Below are 17,637 nucleotides of genomic sequence, written 5' to 3'. Positions count from 1 at the left end.
TAAGGAGGCAAATGAAAAACAATTTGAAAACCAACTAGAGGTAGGAAGGACAGTATAATGAAGTCAGAGAAGGCCTGTGATCCACTTCTGATTCTGATAGCTATCAAGATCCCTTTTCTTGGAGGTAAGCCTACAAGGATTCCTGGGTCCCTTCTAAATCTTGATTCAAAGTGACTTGCCCAAAGTTACCTAGATAAGTAGCAAATACAGAACCTGAATCAGGTCTCCCAATTCCAATCCAACTATTAACAAAACTCAATAAAATCTTACATATTCTCATTACTATACACTGTGATGCACAGTAAGTTCTCAAGTTCTAAAATAAATTGTAAAAAACTCTCACTTTGAATTATTTAACTTGAAAACCTATTGGGGATATCAAAAAACCACAAAGGATTTACTTTAAGCACAATATTTAAAATGTTTTGATATTTCTAAAAAATGCCAACTTTAAGCTCATTAATTAGGATTTAAATGCCTTGATGAAAACAACACCAATATAATTAAATGTTATTTTTTTCTGGTGCTAAGAGCTGTTTCCCTCTTAAAACAGTATTTAAAATAATAAATATCAAGTAATCAGACACCTAATACTCCTTCCTGAGGTAAGTATTTTTCCTCAGTGAAATGAGTGCAATGAGAGAGATATTTAGTTGAGGAAGGTCACAGGGTGAGTCACTGGAGTGCTAGGATAAATCCTACTTGAAGTTCTTGGCTCTGACCACTAAAAAAATACATGGGGACAAACGAATCTCAAAGCCACCTAATAAGAATATACTACTTTTTAAAAAATGAGTTTGTGTTCTAGGTTCATAGAAAAATTTCTCTGCCAAAGCAAAGTAGGCAGCTGACCTCTGCTCTAGCCACTAAAAAATGCCCCCACCCTTTTTTAAAAAAGAATTGTCTCTTTACCTGAACATCTTCATAATCATCTTGCTCCAGGATGGAGGCAAGAAAAAAAAGTATAAATTACAGTAGCAAACAAAGTAATCAAAGGTTATCCTTCCATGATAAAGGCAATTGTAGCTAATTAATTGTGCTTGTAATGGCACTGGATAGAGCAAACTAACAGCTAGATTATCTGATATAGGTTCCTTCCCAGGGAACTTGCATTTGCTATCACAATTACACGCAACAAACACAAACCCTAGCTACCAATCAATCTGCAGGGAAACACGATAAAATAATACTTCCCAATGAGTGACTCTGCTATTAATTTCATGAAAGAGACCAAAGATGGCCCGAGGGGGCCGTTCTTAGGTCTTTACAGGCACTAGGGAGAAATGGATGAGATACAACCCGGGTACAAATCCTACGGTAGAGAAAAATCCAAGCCTCGGCAGACCTGCCCTCTCCACCTCGTGCCCCGAGAATGAGCGCCTCGGCAGGAGACGCCGGAGCAAGCCCACCCCAACGGGGAGGATGGAGGGGGAAGGAGCGCCCAGGGGCCTTCCCAGAGACCGGGGGGGGCCTGCGCCCCTCTTCTTGCATGGGTCAGATACGGCCTGCCCCCCAGTAGCCACACGCCCCAGCTAACCATTCCCGACCCCCGCTAGGGAACCAGCAAGTGATGAGGGCCCCCAAGCGGGGGCGAGGACCAAGGCGGCAGCACCCCCCCACTTCCTGTCACTGGCACCGCTAGACCCCCGTGCCTCCGCCTCCCGGGGGCGTCCCCACACCAGCCCCCCGGGCCTCCGGGCGCCAGCTGACAGTCCCGTCTGGGGGCAAGGCCACGGTCAGGACTAGGAAGTCCCAGGCCGGGGCCGCCCGCCTCCCTCCACACGCACCTCCGAGACTCGACTCGGCGTTTTGGCGCCAAATGTCCCGGGGAGCGGGGAGGGCGGCGGCGGCAGCTACGCCAGACGGGGCCCTCGCGGACCGACGCCCCCGGAGGGACGGACCCGCGGCCGCGAGCCCAGCCAACGGCCAACCGCCGGCGCGCGCGAGCCATCCACTCTGACTCGGGTCCCGGCCCGGCACCGGCCGGGCCTGTCAAGCCGCCGGCGCGCGGCTGTCCCGGCCCAGTCCGGCCCGGCCCAGTGCGGCCCGAGCCCCGGTAGTCCGGGGCGAGCGACACTTACCGTCTGCGGACCTCCTCTGGCAGCGGGAGCGCGGGCGAGCCCGGCGCGGCCACCGGGGCCGGGCCAGTGCGGGCGGGCATCTCGCGTGTCCAAGCGTGGAGCAGAGAGGGGACCTGGGGGGGCGGGGGGACGGAAGGGAACCGGCTCCAGCCGCAGTGGATAGCGCGCGGACCGCCGGCTTTTCGCGCGGAAACCAGAACCGCCGATGCGGGGGGTGGGAAGGGGGATAGGAGAGGGATATACCAATTGGGAGGGGGGGGTGGTTGGCTGACGACGGGGCGGGGGCACCTGAGCAACCATTCCGGGAAGGACTGAACCAAACTCAAAGGCCCGAAGGGGGGTTTTGGGGAATGGAGGCCCCCGCCCGGGTTCCGGACTCTCCTCCCCTCCAGGGCAGTCCCTTCAGAACCCCGCCCCAGGCGGCGCTGTTAGAAGAGGATGGAGGAGATCGATTTATATGTCATCTAGTGGTGCGGGAGAAGAGAGCAGAGCGGCCTGTACCATAGGCAGCAAAGAGGGAGGGGAAGAAGAAATGGACTGACCCAAACCCTCTCGGGAATTCCAGGGCAAGGTTGAAGGAGAAGGGGAAAGGTAGCCATTAGACCCTGATGTTTTCGGAGAAGGTTGGATGCTGAGGACCCAACTCTACCTCTAGAGGAAGCTGAAACTTCTCCTACTCAGCCTGTCCGTTTTAGCCTGCCTGCACTCTAAGCTCAGCCTCTGCGTGGAGTCAGCCTGGGTGTTCAAACCTTGCATCTAGTCGGTTTGTTTGGTCAGTCGCTGCCTACAGTCAGCTTGTCTTGTCCAGCCAATTTTTTTGTCTAGTAGACACCTAACAGACTGTCTTTTCAATCACTACTTTTACTCAGCCTTTTCTTTGTCCAGCCAGTCGCTCTATATTGATAGTTATTCTCTGTTAACCAAACCAATTAAACATTATATCTGTCAACTATTGCCTAACAGTCAATGTGGGTCAGTCTGTCTTATCAACTACCTGTCAGTCAACCTCATCTGTCAGTGTCAGTCTTTTCAGCATCAATTAATTTTTCATTCAGTCAATGTCAGCATCATAAAAACTTAGGGTTCAGTTCAAAGCTAGGAGATCATGTCATCCAACTCTCTCATTTTATAAAGGAGACAACTGAGGCAACAAGGTCAATCAACTTGTTCAGTTAGGATGCATTGGCCTGTCAGTATCAGTCAGTTGATGTAATTCATTAGTTTCCTATTGCCCATTTGATGATGCTGGATGCCTAAGAGTCAGCAGACCCCAAAATCTTATTGCAATTAATTAACTTTCCATTTTTAGAGATTCTTTCAAAAGCTCTGGGCTTGAATCTGAAGACTGCCATCCTATAACTGACCCTCCCCCCTTTTTTTCTTATTCACTAAAGGAAAAGAAAGAAATCTATGCAAACTGGCATTCTAGGGTGTTAGTGAGTGAATTTTAGTGGAAAAGTGCAGAACTATAAGAGGCTTCAAGCTAATGCAAGAGTTTTCACTTTGAACATTTTTCCTGTTCCCAATTACAGCTGCCTCCCAAGGGTAGAGACAGAGTTCAGAAGTGGAATAATCAAGAATCTGAGTCTCAGCCAAACCAAGGTCAGACACAGTAGTTAATGTACATTGCCAGTGACATAATGGTCAGTCAGCCAGAAGACCAATGGAGCTGAGTCATCAACAAAGCAATAGGGTTAGTACACACATGGACTGGCGGCTTCACTGAGTTCCCTCTCTCAAAGGTAGAGGACAGTAAATGTAAACAAGTTCAGGGGCCTAAAACTGTTAGCACCTCCCCTTCTCAGCCCAACAGAACCACACAAGGCAACCTTCAGTGTCCAAAGCTCCTTTGGGCTTTGAATGACCCTATTTCCACACCTCTGACTCAGTCAAGCCATTGAGTTTTGCATAAACTCATGTCCCAGGAAGCTCTCACTGAAACACAGTAGAAAAAGCCTGGTGAAATACCCCCTCTTACCTGCTGAACTGGGTATTCTAGTCTTGTCTGAGGCTCAGAGTAGGTTTGAGAGTTGTATTATGGAGAAATGGGGTATGGGATCAGATTCCCTGACCTATCCCCAAACTATGACATGGGGTGTGGTACCAAACTTTCTCCAGAACATTTTGTATCCATGCTCAGCTCCCCACTTTTTTCTGGGTCTGACTTATGGGAACCATTCTATCCTCCAGAAAATTGGAGGGAATAGGTCATTCCATCTCTATGGGACAATTCTGGATTAAAGAAAGCTGACTCAAAAGTCTTTTTTCCCTCACTGGGACCTGGGGGTCAATGTCGCTACCATTCCACAGAGAGGGAAAATGAGGCACAAAAAAAGGGGGAAACTACAGAACTCAATGGCTCATTTTAAAATATGAGTTTCCAAGTGTCACATGTAAGCATCTCTTCAAAATCCCCCCAACATAGCCCCACCCAAATGCCATTTGGGGTTGTATCCACTGGAGGGGCTGCTCCCCAAAGCCTGTGGCCAAAAACTCAACTTTCTAAACAAGATTGTCTCCCAACTCTCATTCTTCCTGGCCTTAAGTGGAGTTGGAGGCCCTGGAAAGGGTTAGTCTAAAAAGAGTATGTGCCTGAGCCAAGAGGGCACCTTGAATGTCTTTGTGAAACTCGGATCTTTTTCTGTCTCTCTGAACAGGTTTTTTAAGTATATGTGTGGAATAGCTGTGTGTATGCAGTGCACTTTTTTCTGTGCCTATATATAGGAAATAGGTGTTTTCTTTGGGATTGTACCCTTACATACATATCTAAGAGCATTCCTTCTGTGGGTTGTTGTATATTTTGAGTATTAACAGAAAAATAGAAATTCATGATCTGAAGAACTATTCTTCTTCCCACCTACATCCCAACCCCTATCCCATCTGCCCAGAACTCATGGGAGGAAACCCAAAGTTCACTGTTAGGAGCTTCCTCACTTTATGCCCAGTGTAAATGGAAAGAGAAAAGGAAGTTATCCTGGAACCCAAGAAGTCGGGCTGACTGGGGAGGGGTTCTGGAAGTCATACACTTGGAGGTTTTCTATGTCTTAGTTGGAGTTGTCAGACTTCACCTTCCTGTGGGGATGAGGGGATGGGAGAATAGCCCTCTGTAGTGGTGATGATGGGTAGAAAATCACTGCTCTTCTTTTCCTCCTAAAAAAGGGGTGTGTGGATGGTTTAAAAGGACACTAAAAGTCTGGATGCCTGGGTTCTCTTCAGCTATCCTTGGAAAGGAGGTGGCTTCCCCTGTGCTTCAGTTTCCCCAGAATCCTAAAGGGGGGATTGTCCCAGGAGAATGCCCTACTAATGGGGGAAGGGGCAAAGGGAGGGAATGTCTTTTCAGGGAGTGGCCCAATGTGTATCAAACAGCCTCCAGAGAACATGGTGTTCCCAACTTGTTGAGTGTACATTCAACTCCCCTATCCTGCTGACAAATGCCTACGGAAAAGTCCCTAGACGGCAGTAAATGTTAGGGAATCAATAAATCATTAGTTTTTTTTTTTGTTGTTTTGTTTTTGAGAGGTAGCTACCCTGAGTGAAAGGACAAACCCGTTTTAGAAGCCACCAAGATCCAATCTTTGGGATATGGGGAGGAGCAAAAAAAGAGACAGGTTTCTAGGGCACCCGAGTCAACCTGGCAGCAACCAAGATAGGCAGGCAGACAACACACCCCCAGCCATATAACCCCCGAATAGATATGTGTCCAGAGGCCAGCTCCTCAAAGCCTGGACAGAAAAGTCTCCTTTATTCCTAGCAGCAGGACCCCCACAGAAGACAGTGCTCAAAATGGAGACCCTGAGAAAAGTCAAACTGAACCGCTTTAATCAATCCAAGGTAGAGCTCTTCATGAAGGGAGAGCTATTTGGGATTTCCCAAGAAGGCAGACATAGTCTGTCCCTCTCCCCACTTTTTTTCTTCATTGCAATTGTCTTTGGTAAAAAGTCTCAGAGTCCCTTGAGGACCTTTTTGTCCTATTAGTGGACAACAGGCCCCGAGTGAGATCCTGGTCTCACCCCCAATGGGAATGACTTTCTAGTCAGTCATTCCACAAAAAGCATTAGGACCGGAAGGAGAGAACTGTTTCTCCCTACCCTAGGGTTACTTCAACAAAGACCAGAGAAACAAAAATGTGGAACATTAAAATTACAAGTTACTGAGGAAAAACAAAGGGGTGGGGGGATGGAGACATACACACACACACACACACACACACACACACACACACACACACAAAAGCACACACACTCTCACAGACATAAATATACATTTTCATTTGTACCGTTTGGTTCCCTTTCATCCACAGGATACCAGATTTTTTCTGTGGATTTAGGGGGTATGGAAGGACAGCAAGCCTCAGGGCATTCATTCTTCCAACTCCCATTCAATAAAACTTGAACTGGGTAATAATGGCCAGTCTGCTAGGGTTAGAGGTTTTCTACATGAAATGATAGCTTGTCAGGGTTGGCAAAGAATGGATAACTAGGGAGGCAAGCCATGAAGCAAAAGGAAGACTGAACTTGGGGTCCCTGGTGAATGTAGCATGTGACCCCCATAAGAGCTAATCCCAGTCTGGAATGTCAGGAGTACTCCCCTACTCCCCAAACTGGTCTAACCAGTGGGGGGGGGGGGCCGTGGGGAAGATGACAGGAGAAGACCTGAGGGGGAACCTGGCTCCTGGGGGGAGGCCTTCCACAGATTGGCCTCCTCCCGGTTCCCCCAATCCTCCACATCAAGTCAGGAATTTCAGCTTCTTCTCCCTTCATTCTCTACCTCCCTCCTACAGTGTACTTAGCCACAGAAGCCCGAGAATGGGGCTTGGCCACCCTCCCCCTTCCCATCTTGTGATTTCCCAGCATGTGGTGGGGTGAGGAAAGGAAGGAGCTATAACTGTCAGCTGTCAAGATTTGGGGAAGCTGTGGACTTGTACAGTTGGAAGGACAGAGAGGGAGGAGTCCCTGAAGCCTGTAGAAACTGGGAAAATGGAAATTAAAGGCTTTAGCTATTTACACAAGGGAAGGAACAAATAAGGGGGGGTAGGAAAGATGAGGCGTTCCCAGGGCAGCACTCCTCACTCCTCTCTATTCTGACATCAGGCTTTTGGGGAAAGAGCATTTTGTCTCACCTGCCATCCCCAGCCCCTTATGCCTCAGAGACCCCCTTGTTGTTCCCAAGATGCACCTCCTGATGCCATAGTTGTCCCCCCTCACACCACCGTGTTTCCCTCCATGAAGGTGGGTGATGTGGGCATGTGCGTCCCCCGCTCCAGGGAGCTTGAACTTCGGAGGGGCAGGAGGCAGCGCCCAGGGGCCCCACCTCGGTTCTGGCGGGTTCGAGGCCCCCAGCAGCACAGGGGCCGGAGCACCTCCCGCCGCAGGTCCCGGCTGCGCCACGTGTAGATGACGGGGTTGAGCAGAGAGTTGAACGTGGCAAAGGCAAAGAAGTAGTGGGCTTTGTAGAGCACGGGGCAGGCCCGGACGGGGCAGGAGGTGTCCAGCAGGAGCACGATGAAGGCTGGCAGCCAGCAGATGATGAAGACACCCAGGACGATGGTCACCGTCTTCAGGAGGGCCAAGGTGTGGGGTCCGGCTAGCTCTGCATGGCTGGAACGCACCACGCAGTAGATGCGCACGTAGAGGGCAACAATAGCCAGCAGGATGGCCGTGAAAACGGTCACCACGAAGAGGACGTAGGACTTGGCGTAGAGTGGCAGCACGGTGGAGCAGGCGTCCAGCTGCCCCAGACAGTTCCAGCCCAGGATGGGCAGCCCCCCAAGTGCCAGCGAGATCACCCAGCAGGCCCCGATCAGCAGCAGCATCCGGCAGCTCTTGTCGCTGCCGTACACCTTTACTTTGGCGATGGCCACATGCCTCTCGATGGCGATGGCCAGCAGGCTGAAGACAGAGGCAGAGAGAGTGATGAAGGCCGTGCCCTCTCGAACAAACCAGAGCACCGGGGTCAGCTGCAGCGTCCTCGGGCCCGACAGCAGCGTGTTCGCAATGAAGGCCGCACCCGCCAGCAGGTCTGAGGCTGCCAAGTTGCCCAGGAACAGGTACATGGCCGAGTGAAACTTGCTGTTCCGAGCCACGGCGGCCAGCACCAGCAGGTTCTCCAAGATGATGGCGCAGCAGAGCAGGACGATGAAAGCCGAGGCTGCCTGGCGGGATGGCGTGTTTGGGGGGGCCGGAGTCTCCTTGGTGAAGTTGTAGTGTTCAAACACCTTGTGGGGATTCAGGTAGTCTTCATAGGGGCTGCCCATGGCCAGCCCCCGCTGGGGTGGGGTGCTCTTCCACACCCCACCCCACACCCCCACTAAAAGCCAGGTGGGCTCAGCAGGCTGAGGCCATGGGGTGGTGAGAGCTGGGGGGGGAAAACACAAGTCAGTCAGCAACCTGAAGAGATCTAGGGGCAGGGGAAGGGCTGATCTCCACACCACACAATTATAACTGAGGCCTTCCTAACCTTGGAGAGCAGCCATGGAACACCCCCCCCCACCCAGGGGCAGGAACAGTGGCCTGAGCTTCTGGACACTTTGTCCAGTGGCCCTTCACCAGGGCAGATCCTGATGCTCCAAGTGAGGCGTGAAAAGTTCAGGAAGGCATCAAGAAGAACCAAGGACCCCCAAACGTGCATTTTGCTTAATGCCACTTGCCAACCTTTATTCATCACCATTTACTACTTGTTCTCCTTCCAAACCTTGTTCAAAATTCAGCCCTGACAGGAGGCCCATCCCCGACTCCCCTTTTCATTCCCTCAATAGCTACAGACCCAATCTGTACTATGTCCACTATGCCCATGAGTCTGGGCACTTAATCAGACATAAACTTCCTCACCCAAATTGTGAGCCACCTGTAGATTTGGTCTTTCTCTTTACCCTCCTCCTAAAGTGCCCAGGTCTGGGCTTTTGCACACTGGGTCCATGATGCCCCATGCCTGCTTGAGGGAGGCTGCACCCTTGTCACCTGCTCTGCATCATCTCCCAGCTGGGGTTACAGCTCCATTACCTAAAATGCTTGTGTGATAAGGATCAGAATGATTCCAGGTGGGCAGGAGAGGCTGGAGTCTGGCTGAGTCCTACAAGGGTTACTCGTGTTCTTTTCGGAGGTTAAACTCTGGGTTTACTGGGCCCTCACAGCCAAAAGTTCATCCATGCCCTTCTCTTTATACCACTCTGAAGCTCAGCCTGAAGCCCCACCCCCAAACTTGAAGAAGTCTGGGGCCAAAGACTTCCTCTGGCCTTAGAAGGGCACTCTGAACTAAGAAAGGGACACACACATTTTGTCCAGTCTTGTGCATTAGGGGGGATGGGGATGAGGGGCTGAGTCAGGGAGGAGACAGCTCTTTTTCAAAAACAACTCTTTGTCATCAGCAGGATGGGGGTGGGGGTGGGGGGTGAGCTCAGACAGGGTGTCCCAGGGGGATAGACAGGAGGGGGGAGGACCCCTGTGCTGAGATATATTCCAGATGTGCAAGGCCTCTGGATTGGGGTGGAGCCCATGCTCCAGTCATATCCGGTCCAGGGAACTGATGAGGGAGAAAAGACTGGGGGGAAGGGCAGCATGAGGAGCTCATGGGAACAGGGGGGGGGAGGACACTGAGAGAATGAGAAGAAGTTGGGGGGAGTGTCCAGCTTTCAAATGAGAAATTTCCAAACACGGCAAATGGAGACATTGCTCAGACCGGGAAGGAGAGATGTGTGTCAGGATCTGTACAGCCAGATTCTTGCAGAGACATATTTTGAGTCTCCTGGCCCAACTCAAAACAAGAAGGGGCCTCTTCTAGGTTGTACAGGGCAAGGGGAGAGGGGCGGGGAAAGAGAATCTCTCTAGAAAGAAAGCTTCCCCAGTTCATCCAGTTTCATGCTCTCTGTCAGACCAGCCTCTCCCATATAGGAGTGCAATTGTATCCCGCCCTTCTCCCCACCCCCACCCACTCACCTCCTCTCATTTCAGTAGGTGCTACTCTATAACCCTGGGGCCTCCCCTCATGGGGTGGATAAAGTCTCTGAGTGGTCCCCTTAACACAGGTGGCAGGGAACCAACTCCCCCAAACTCCATTAGAAAAAGAAACAGGAGCCAGTTCCTTCCCTGTCTCTATTCCCACAGTCAGCTTGGTCCTGACATATAATACCTACCCCTGGGACTGGAAATTCACCTTGCGTGGGTCCCTGTACCTTCAACTAGCGCTGCTGCCTGGGTCTTCCTAAGAAGCCCTTGCCCTAAGACTCCCGAAGACAGTCCAGCCTCAGGGGTAAGCCCAAGATTGAGGGTCTGGTCCGGCATGGTTGCTTTGGCTCTTGGCCTGGTTCTCTGCTGCCTGGGTTAGGGAGGGGGGAAATCTGAGGCAGGAGAGAGGGCATCAGTCTTGGTTTGGAAACAGAGGAGGATTTGTCTGTCTCCCTCCCAGGATCATGGCCCTGCCCAGCTCAGCTGACAGAGGCCCCTTGTTCCCTGGACTCAACCTTGGGTTCCATGACATACTCTGCCAGATGGAGTTCAACCAGAGGCAACTCTGCCCAGGACAGGACTTACATGGCTGGTCTAAAGCTGTGACAAAAGTCCCATAAAAGAACCAGTGAATCTTTTGGGCTATTTCCCAACCAGAGAAAGGCCTATTGCTTGACTATTTTACAGGAGCCTCCCCAAATTCAGCAGAGGACAGTGTTCCTTTGAATTTTCAGGCTGATCCTTTGGCTGCTTTAAGAAGGCAAACACAAAACTCTTGATTTCCTTTGAGGAGTAAAGTTAATGCTAATTTTAGGCCTTGAGTTGGATGGAATTTAAATATTGACTAAAAGGACCAGAACCCTAAGCTGTGGCCTTCTCAGATCCACATGAGGACTCACTAAACCAAACTTCTGCCTCTTTGACCATTCACTCCCATTGGCGGTTTTTAGTATCTGCCGAATGATTTCTCTCCTTCCAAAGCCCTGTGGAGATTCACAGATTGATTGACAGTTGATTTCGGAAGGAAAAAACTCCTCTGGACACACAACAGCAGGTTCCTCCTCCTTCTGCTCTCAGACAAGAGTGTGGTTATGCACGTAGGAAATGCAGACCTGCCCCAAACATAACCCCGCCACCCACTGCCACTTCTCACACCCCCACGCTGAGAGCTGGACCACTCCGGAAGTGAGCTCATCGGCTTTGGGGTCTCCCATAGGAACGGATGGGTAAACCGAGGCACTGACCCGCTCTATCTCCCCTTTCCAACCTGATGGAAGAAACACCGAGTCAGAGCCACCTCTCCCCTCCGGGAAGACTCAGGCGAGTTCTCTGAGCTGGGGCTGAGACCGTCAGGTTTGGGGAAGGGGAAGGAGAAGTCCGGCACTAACCCAGGCGTCCCCTCGAGCTGCAGCAGAGTCAGACTCAGACTGGAGCCGTTCTCTCAGCTCCAACTCCTTCCTGGCCCGGAGCCACGCTCGGCTGCGCAAGAGTTAAAGTCTTACCAGTGCGGGCTGCGGAAATCGCCAGACCCGAAATGGAATGAGGGGCCAGCAGGACGGAGCCGAAGCGGCCCAGGGAGGAGGGAAGCCGAGGGAGAAGCACACGCGGCTATGTCTGAGCTCCGGAGTAATAGAAACCCTATGCAAAAGAGCCGGGGCCAAGTGCCCCCGGGGCGGGGGAGGGGAAGAGAAAGGGATGGCTAATCCTATCTCCCTTCTCCTCCCCCTCGATCCAATCAAAACCCTGGTCTGAAGGATAGCTCCACAGAGGGCCTTTTCTGCTCCGACTAGTGTGCCCTAAGGGACTGGCCGGAGCACCTGCCAGCCAGCACTTCCACCTCCCGGCCCGAAGCGTTAGGAGACGCCGCTGGGAAATGTCCATTTAGGCTAGGGGAGATTCTTATCTCCCTCTCCGGATCCCCCTAGGCAGGAGCCTGCACTGGAGGCCGACTACGAGAAACCCTTTAAGGCCAGTAGAGCTTCCAGGCTCCGTGTTCCGAGGCGAATCTGTCTCCTATCTATGCCTGGTACTTCAGGGTCTCCCGGGGTGGGAAACAAGGTCGCAGTTCTCTTTTCCGTCTGCAATCCCCTAGCTAAATCTGAGTGCATCTCCATGGTGACGAGGGCCCCGCCCCCAGGGAGTCCACTAGTGCCTTATCGCGCCCCTGGAATGCTCGGTATCCACACCGGGCCGCCCCTCTTATCTCCGAGGTTGTGGCCTCTTAGCCTTGGATTCTCCTCCGGCTTAGGCCCCAGCTCCAGTGCCAGGCGTCGGACTCCTTAGTTTTCCCCTTAGGGGCGGTTGTTGCCTAGAGCCCAAATATCCCTCCCAAATGTGACACATCCAGCAGCCGGGCTCACTTTCCCCTGAGCCTTAAAACTCTGGATAGAGGGGGCGGGGAGGGGGTGCGGGAGTTAAAATTAGGGAAGGGAAGAAGGAAAGAGGGGGCGGAACCAGGAGGAGCGAGGGGAAGTGGCAAGGTGTCTGAGTCTCAGGGAAAGTTCTTCCTTAAACATGGGAAGGGGAAATCGGGATTAGAAGAACTAAGAGTCACCCAGACACAGATCCTGGGGAGCAGACCCAGGGCCGGGAGCCTGACAAAGCCTAAGGGTTCTATGAAGAGATCCACTCAAGATCCCTTCCCTAGGGCTGCGTCGTGGGCCCTGTGCCCGAGACAACATCTGACGGTCATGAGCCCCTAGGGAAAGTCCCCGCCGCCGCTGCAGTGAGTCAGTCTCGAGTCCATGGGGGCCTCGCGGGGAGCCGGGATCAAGCACACGCCGAGACACCCTCAGTGACACGCGCGAGTCTCCGAAGGTCTCTGGCAACGCTTTGACTCCATGTGGTTCTCGTTTTGCCTTCCGAAGTACGCCCCTCCATTCCGAGAAAGGGGAAGGAAACTGAGGCAGCAAGCAGCAAAGGAAGCAGAGAACCAGCCGGATAGACGCCCCTGTTTCTGGGAAGGTTGACTAGTCCCTCGTTCCTCTGTTGGGTGGACTTCAGAGTTCCTGTCTCTACCGCAGAACCTCTTTGGCAAACCAGGAGAGTGGGAACTCCTGCCCGAAACAGTGTGCCGGGTTCCTTTGCCCAAGTCCCGTCAGACATCGCCCGAGTCCCCAGGAGCCCCATCCCCGCCCCCATTCCGTTCACTATGAAAGTACAGATTCCGCCTCCGCCTCCGTGCAGACTTCCTGCCATCCGAGAGGAGGGAAAAGGAGGGGAGGAGAGATGCGAAGAGGGGGCCAGAAAGAAGAGTAGAGGGTCTTCAGAAGGTGGAGAGGTCCCCGCCCTCGGATAGGAGAAGCGGGCATAAAATTTCCCTCTGGACTCTCAAAGAACTTGTTAAGTTGGGGAGAGGGAGGGAGGAAAGCCCTGAAAGAAAAAAGGAGGAAAGCCCCCTATCCATGCGACCGGGCTAAAGGCCAAGATAGAGGAAGGGGGAAATCTGTGCACGCGCCCCCTCACTCGGCCACAGGTCCCCTAGCCTCCAGATCCCACCCGCCCCAGTGGGACTGGGACCTGCGCACCCCGAGCGGAGGGGCTGGGGAGGGAGCCGGGCCAGCGTCCGCTGGGAGCGTGCTGCCGCTTCCCTCTTCTTTCACAATGACAATCTCCCGCGCGCCTCACGCTCACCTGGCTCCTCCCGGGCCCGGCTCTGCCTCCGACTCTGAAGCCGCCTCTCTCCTGCGGCTGGTGCGGATCCCTAGGCCGGGCCGGGGCGGCCCCAGAGTGCAGTCTGAGTGCTCCGTGTCCCTCTTGCGCTCCCACAGCGGCCGCGACTTGGGCTGGGGCTCCCCAGCCCGCCCGGCTGTGCCTGGGTCGTGGGGCGGGGAGAGCCACCGCCTCTGCAGCCAGCTCGCTCCTCCTCCCCGAGCCCTTCCCCCTTTCTCCTTTCCGGACGCGGCTCCGCCACAGCCAATGTCTTCCAGATGTGGCTGAGCCCCGAGCCTCTGGAGAGGTGGGAGGGAGGCCGGGGAAGGGGCAGGAGGAGAGAAAGCCCGCTAGGATATTGGGATAGGGTAGCGATTGATTAGGGAGAGAGGAATTGTTGGGGGGGGGGGGGAGCACAAGAGAACATACCTGAGAAATTAGAGCAGCTATCTCAAAAAGATTTCTTCAAAGTCCAAACCGTAGCAATCTGGGGGAGGAGGACAGAGGGGAAGGACTATGACTTCATTCTGGCCCTCGACTAGGGTGTCACTGCTACCTTCCCAAGGCAGTTGGAGGGACAGTGTCCCTTGTCACTCTCCCACTCCTAGCTACAGGAAGCCCAGGGCTCTCACCTGACCCAAGCACTCTGAGACAGAGTAGAGAGTATAGTTCCCCTCCCCCGACCCACAAGGTGCCCACTTAATTGGCATTCTTTCAACTCTCTGAAAACAGGACTGGTTCCGTGACTTCACTGGTCCACAAATCTACACAGCCACCAAAATTCTTCCTCCTCCCCTTCCCACCTCCCAGAGGCCTTATTGAATATATCCCTCTTCTCTCAGCAGCCCACATTCATATCAAACCCAACCTTCTCCCTGGCTTTTTTCAAATAAACTGAACTCTCCTTATCTCTCTAGTAATTTAGTCTGGTTTGTAGGTCTTTTTCCCAAGGAGCCCTGCAGGAACCTGGGAAGTGGAGGGGCCAAGAGCCACAGAGACATGTAATTTCAAAGGGCATACAGATTACTATAAACTATGAGAATCCTGGAGGAGTACAGAGAGGGGCAAATTGGGAATCTGGCCCAAGGTTTCCTCCTTATTAGGTCCTTATTCTAAAATGGGTCTGCCTTACATTAACTGATGCTAAATGAAACGAGCAGAACCAGAAGATCATTATACACTTCAATAATGATACTGTACGAGGATGTATGCTGATGGAAGTGGATTTCTTCAACATAGAGAAGAGTTAATCCAATTCCAATTGATTAATGATGGACAGAATCAGCTACATCCAGAAAAGGAACACTGGGAAATGAGTGTAAACTGTTATTTTTACCTTCTGAATCCAATTCTTCCTGTGCAACAAGAAATTCGGTTCTACACACATATATTGTACCTAGAATATACTGTAATATATTTAACATGTATAAGACTGCCTGCCATCTGGGGGAGGGGGTTGGGGGAGGAAGGGAAAAAATCTGAATAGAAGTAAGTGCAAGGGATAATGTTGTAAAAAATTACCCATGCATATGTACTGTCAAAAAAAAAAGTTATAATTATAAAATAAAATAAAAATTAAATTTAAAAAAATAAAAATAAAAATAAAATGGGTCTGCCCTCAGACTGATACACTGAGTTCACTCAGTCCTGTCCTCTCTAATCTTATTCAACTCATTTTCTTAATCTCCTCCCTCCCTAAATTGGAGGCTTATCCTCAAAGTAGCCTGTTCCTTAGTTCAAATACACCTCCAAAGCCCTCTAATCTTATTCCTTTCTATCCTCAGTTCAGAGGTAATCTTACTCTTAATTTCTCTCCCAGAATATACATCTCTGTCCCATCTAAAATGCTGCCTTGTTCAGCCTCAGCATCCCTGTATTTGTTTAAAGCCCCTGTAGAATGCCACTATAACAGAAATACATGGGGCCAGGGCTGAAAACATTCAGAGCCTGGGAAGATGATGACTGTCATCATCAAGGGACTGAGCCATGTGTAATAGAGGAGCCAGACTGGGCAGTGTACATGGATGTCAGATCTTGAACAGTTCCAGAATGGGCCTTTTTCTGGACATTAGCTCTGGGAAGTGGCTGTAGGCAAAAGGAACAACCTTCAGGCCAGGTGGCCCAGCAGAACAGATAGACACCTGAGTGTAACACAGAAAGATGAGTACTCACCTAACCATTGAAGATCTCTGAGCGGATATCTCTTTATTGCTTATAGGAACCTGAAAGCTGCTGAGGAAGTCACTCTGCTTCTTTTCTGTCGCTTGTTTTTAGTCATCTCATTGTAATTGCGGTTCATTGCCTCCAAGTACAGAAATGGGGAAGACAGAGTCTGTGAAATCACCTCTTCTCCAGACAAGTGACAAATTCAGATTCTCTCCCTACAACAGAGACGAAGATTGACCCCCAGATGGTCTCAGATTCAGACCCATATATTGACTAGCTTGGATTCAGATCAACAAACTCATAACCCAAAGATACAGATACCCTTACTTAGAGGACTTTGGTCTCAATCAAATTGACAACTCAATTTCTCAGTCTCACAGACAAATAGATTAAAAAAGAAATTCACTGTATATAAGATAAAAAAGTGTGAGCAGTACAGGTAAGTGGATTCATAGAAGGTTGAATGAACTAATCCTGGGTAATAAATGGTGCTTAAAATTTTGGGGGGTGCAATTGGGGTTAAGTGACTTGCCTGGGATCACATAGTAACAAGTGTTTGAGATTATATTTGAACCCAAGTCCTCTTGAGGGCACATGGTAGATTAAGGTGGGGTAGAAAGAAACTCTCTCTCAGGGAAAGTTAAAGCCCTGGGCTTCTAGTGGCTCAGAGTAGGAGAGTGACAAGGGACACTGCCCCTCCAACAGCCTTGGGAAGGTAAGCAATGACATCTTAGCAATCAATGACTGAACTTCAGGGCTGGTACTCCACTGTCCAACCTAAATGTCCTGGATGATGCTATTTCTATTTCATTTAGAGACTAGATGTTTCTAGCTGAAGGTCCCTGGGATGTGCCCTTAGCTCAGAATTGTTCAACACTGTTATTAATGACTTAAATGAATATCAAATTTTCAGTTGACTCAAAGCTAGAAGGAATAGTTCAAACAAGTCGTAGACAGAAAGATGTGCTCATCTTATTAAATCTAATAGGGATAAATATGAAGTCTTCAAATGAGATTCAAAAATCAACTTCACAGATCCACGATGGGGAAAGAAACAATTCATGTGAGAAGAAGAAAGATTTTAGTGGACCAGAAGCTCTAACAGCCCAAGACTCAAACACATTTCCATCTCTGCAAAATGAGGGGATTGGAGTAAATAGCCTCTGAGGCTCCTTCCAGGTCTAGATGTGTGAAATGATCTTAAGCTGCATTAATGAAAGTATTATTAATGAGAAAAGTGACAATCCCATGGTCACTGCCCGCTTCATCTGTGTTGTTTTCAGAAGAACTTTGTGACAAACTAGTGAATGCAGAGCACTTTGACCATGAAGGGAAGGGGATCATAAGTAATTCCCTATGAAAACTGTGGAAGAGTTTGGAGAAAGAAAGACTTAGAAAGACTTTGCCCTAAAGTATTTGAAGGGTAGCAAAATGGTAGGGTGAATAAGGATCTATGCCGGGAATCTGGAAGTGAGTTCAAATCTGCTCTCAGACCCTTACTAGCTGTGTGAGCCTGAACAAGTCACTTAATTGTAGTCTGTCTCAACTTCTTTATCTGTAAAATGGAAGTCATAATAGTTCTTACCTCGGGGGATTCTTGTAATGAGGTCCATGTTGGAATGTATGTCTCTTAAGTTTCCTCCAATTCTGAGTTTCTGTGGTTCTCCGACATACAAATTCAGCTCCTTCGTGCCTGCCTCATATGTCCCAAGTACAGAGCCTACAGATGACCCACTACTCTAGCCCTACTTGCTTCGCTGAATATATCAAGAAGCCACCTTTATGTTTGGAGAGGGGCA

At 50.6% G+C, this 17,637-nt stretch overlaps 2 protein-coding genes across 5 annotated transcripts in view; both read right to left on the bottom strand.

Moving 5' to 3' along the window:
• The window catches only part of LOC141538895 (DNA (cytosine-5)-methyltransferase 1-like), a 42,482-nt gene extending 40,203 nt beyond the window's left edge, over positions 1-2,279 (bottom strand). Inside the window, exon 1 of the mRNA XM_074260835.1 lies at positions 2,082-2,279. Within this exon, the coding sequence (XP_074116936.1) occupies positions 2,082-2,161 (80 nt within the window). The 5' untranslated portion in view covers positions 2,162-2,279. The remainder of the gene's footprint in view (positions 1-2,081) is intronic.
• Positions 2,280-5,878: 3,599 nt separating this feature from the next.
• On the bottom strand, positions 5,879-15,969 carry S1PR2 (sphingosine-1-phosphate receptor 2). Of its 4 annotated transcripts, XM_074260870.1 has the most exons (3): positions 15,845-15,969; positions 14,102-14,159; positions 5,879-8,435 (listed from the first exon to the last, which is right to left on the bottom strand). In XM_074260870.1, the coding sequence occupies exon 3, from the start codon at positions 8,332-8,334 to the stop codon at positions 7,282-7,284; it is 1,053 nt and encodes a 350-aa protein (XP_074116971.1). In that variant the 5' UTR covers positions 8,335-8,435; positions 14,102-14,159; positions 15,845-15,969; the 3' UTR covers positions 5,879-7,281. The 4 variants fall into 4 exon arrangements, with proteins under 4 accessions (XP_074116971.1, XP_074116949.1, XP_074116960.1 ...); XM_074260848.1 differs by lacking the exons at positions 14,102-14,159; positions 15,845-15,969 and adding an exon at positions 13,655-13,842; XM_074260859.1 differs by lacking the exons at positions 14,102-14,159; positions 15,845-15,969 and adding an exon at positions 11,524-11,662.
• Between the last annotated feature and the right edge of the window lie 1,668 nt (positions 15,970-17,637).

Source organism: Sminthopsis crassicaudata, chromosome 1 (genome assembly GCF_048593235.1).
Source record: "Sminthopsis crassicaudata isolate SCR6 chromosome 1, ASM4859323v1, whole genome shotgun sequence".
NCBI classification, from domain to species: domain Eukaryota; kingdom Metazoa; phylum Chordata; class Mammalia; order Dasyuromorphia; family Dasyuridae; genus Sminthopsis; species Sminthopsis crassicaudata.
Note: the sequence above shows the minus strand (reverse complement) of the source record. Positions and strands in the feature narration are given on the sequence as shown.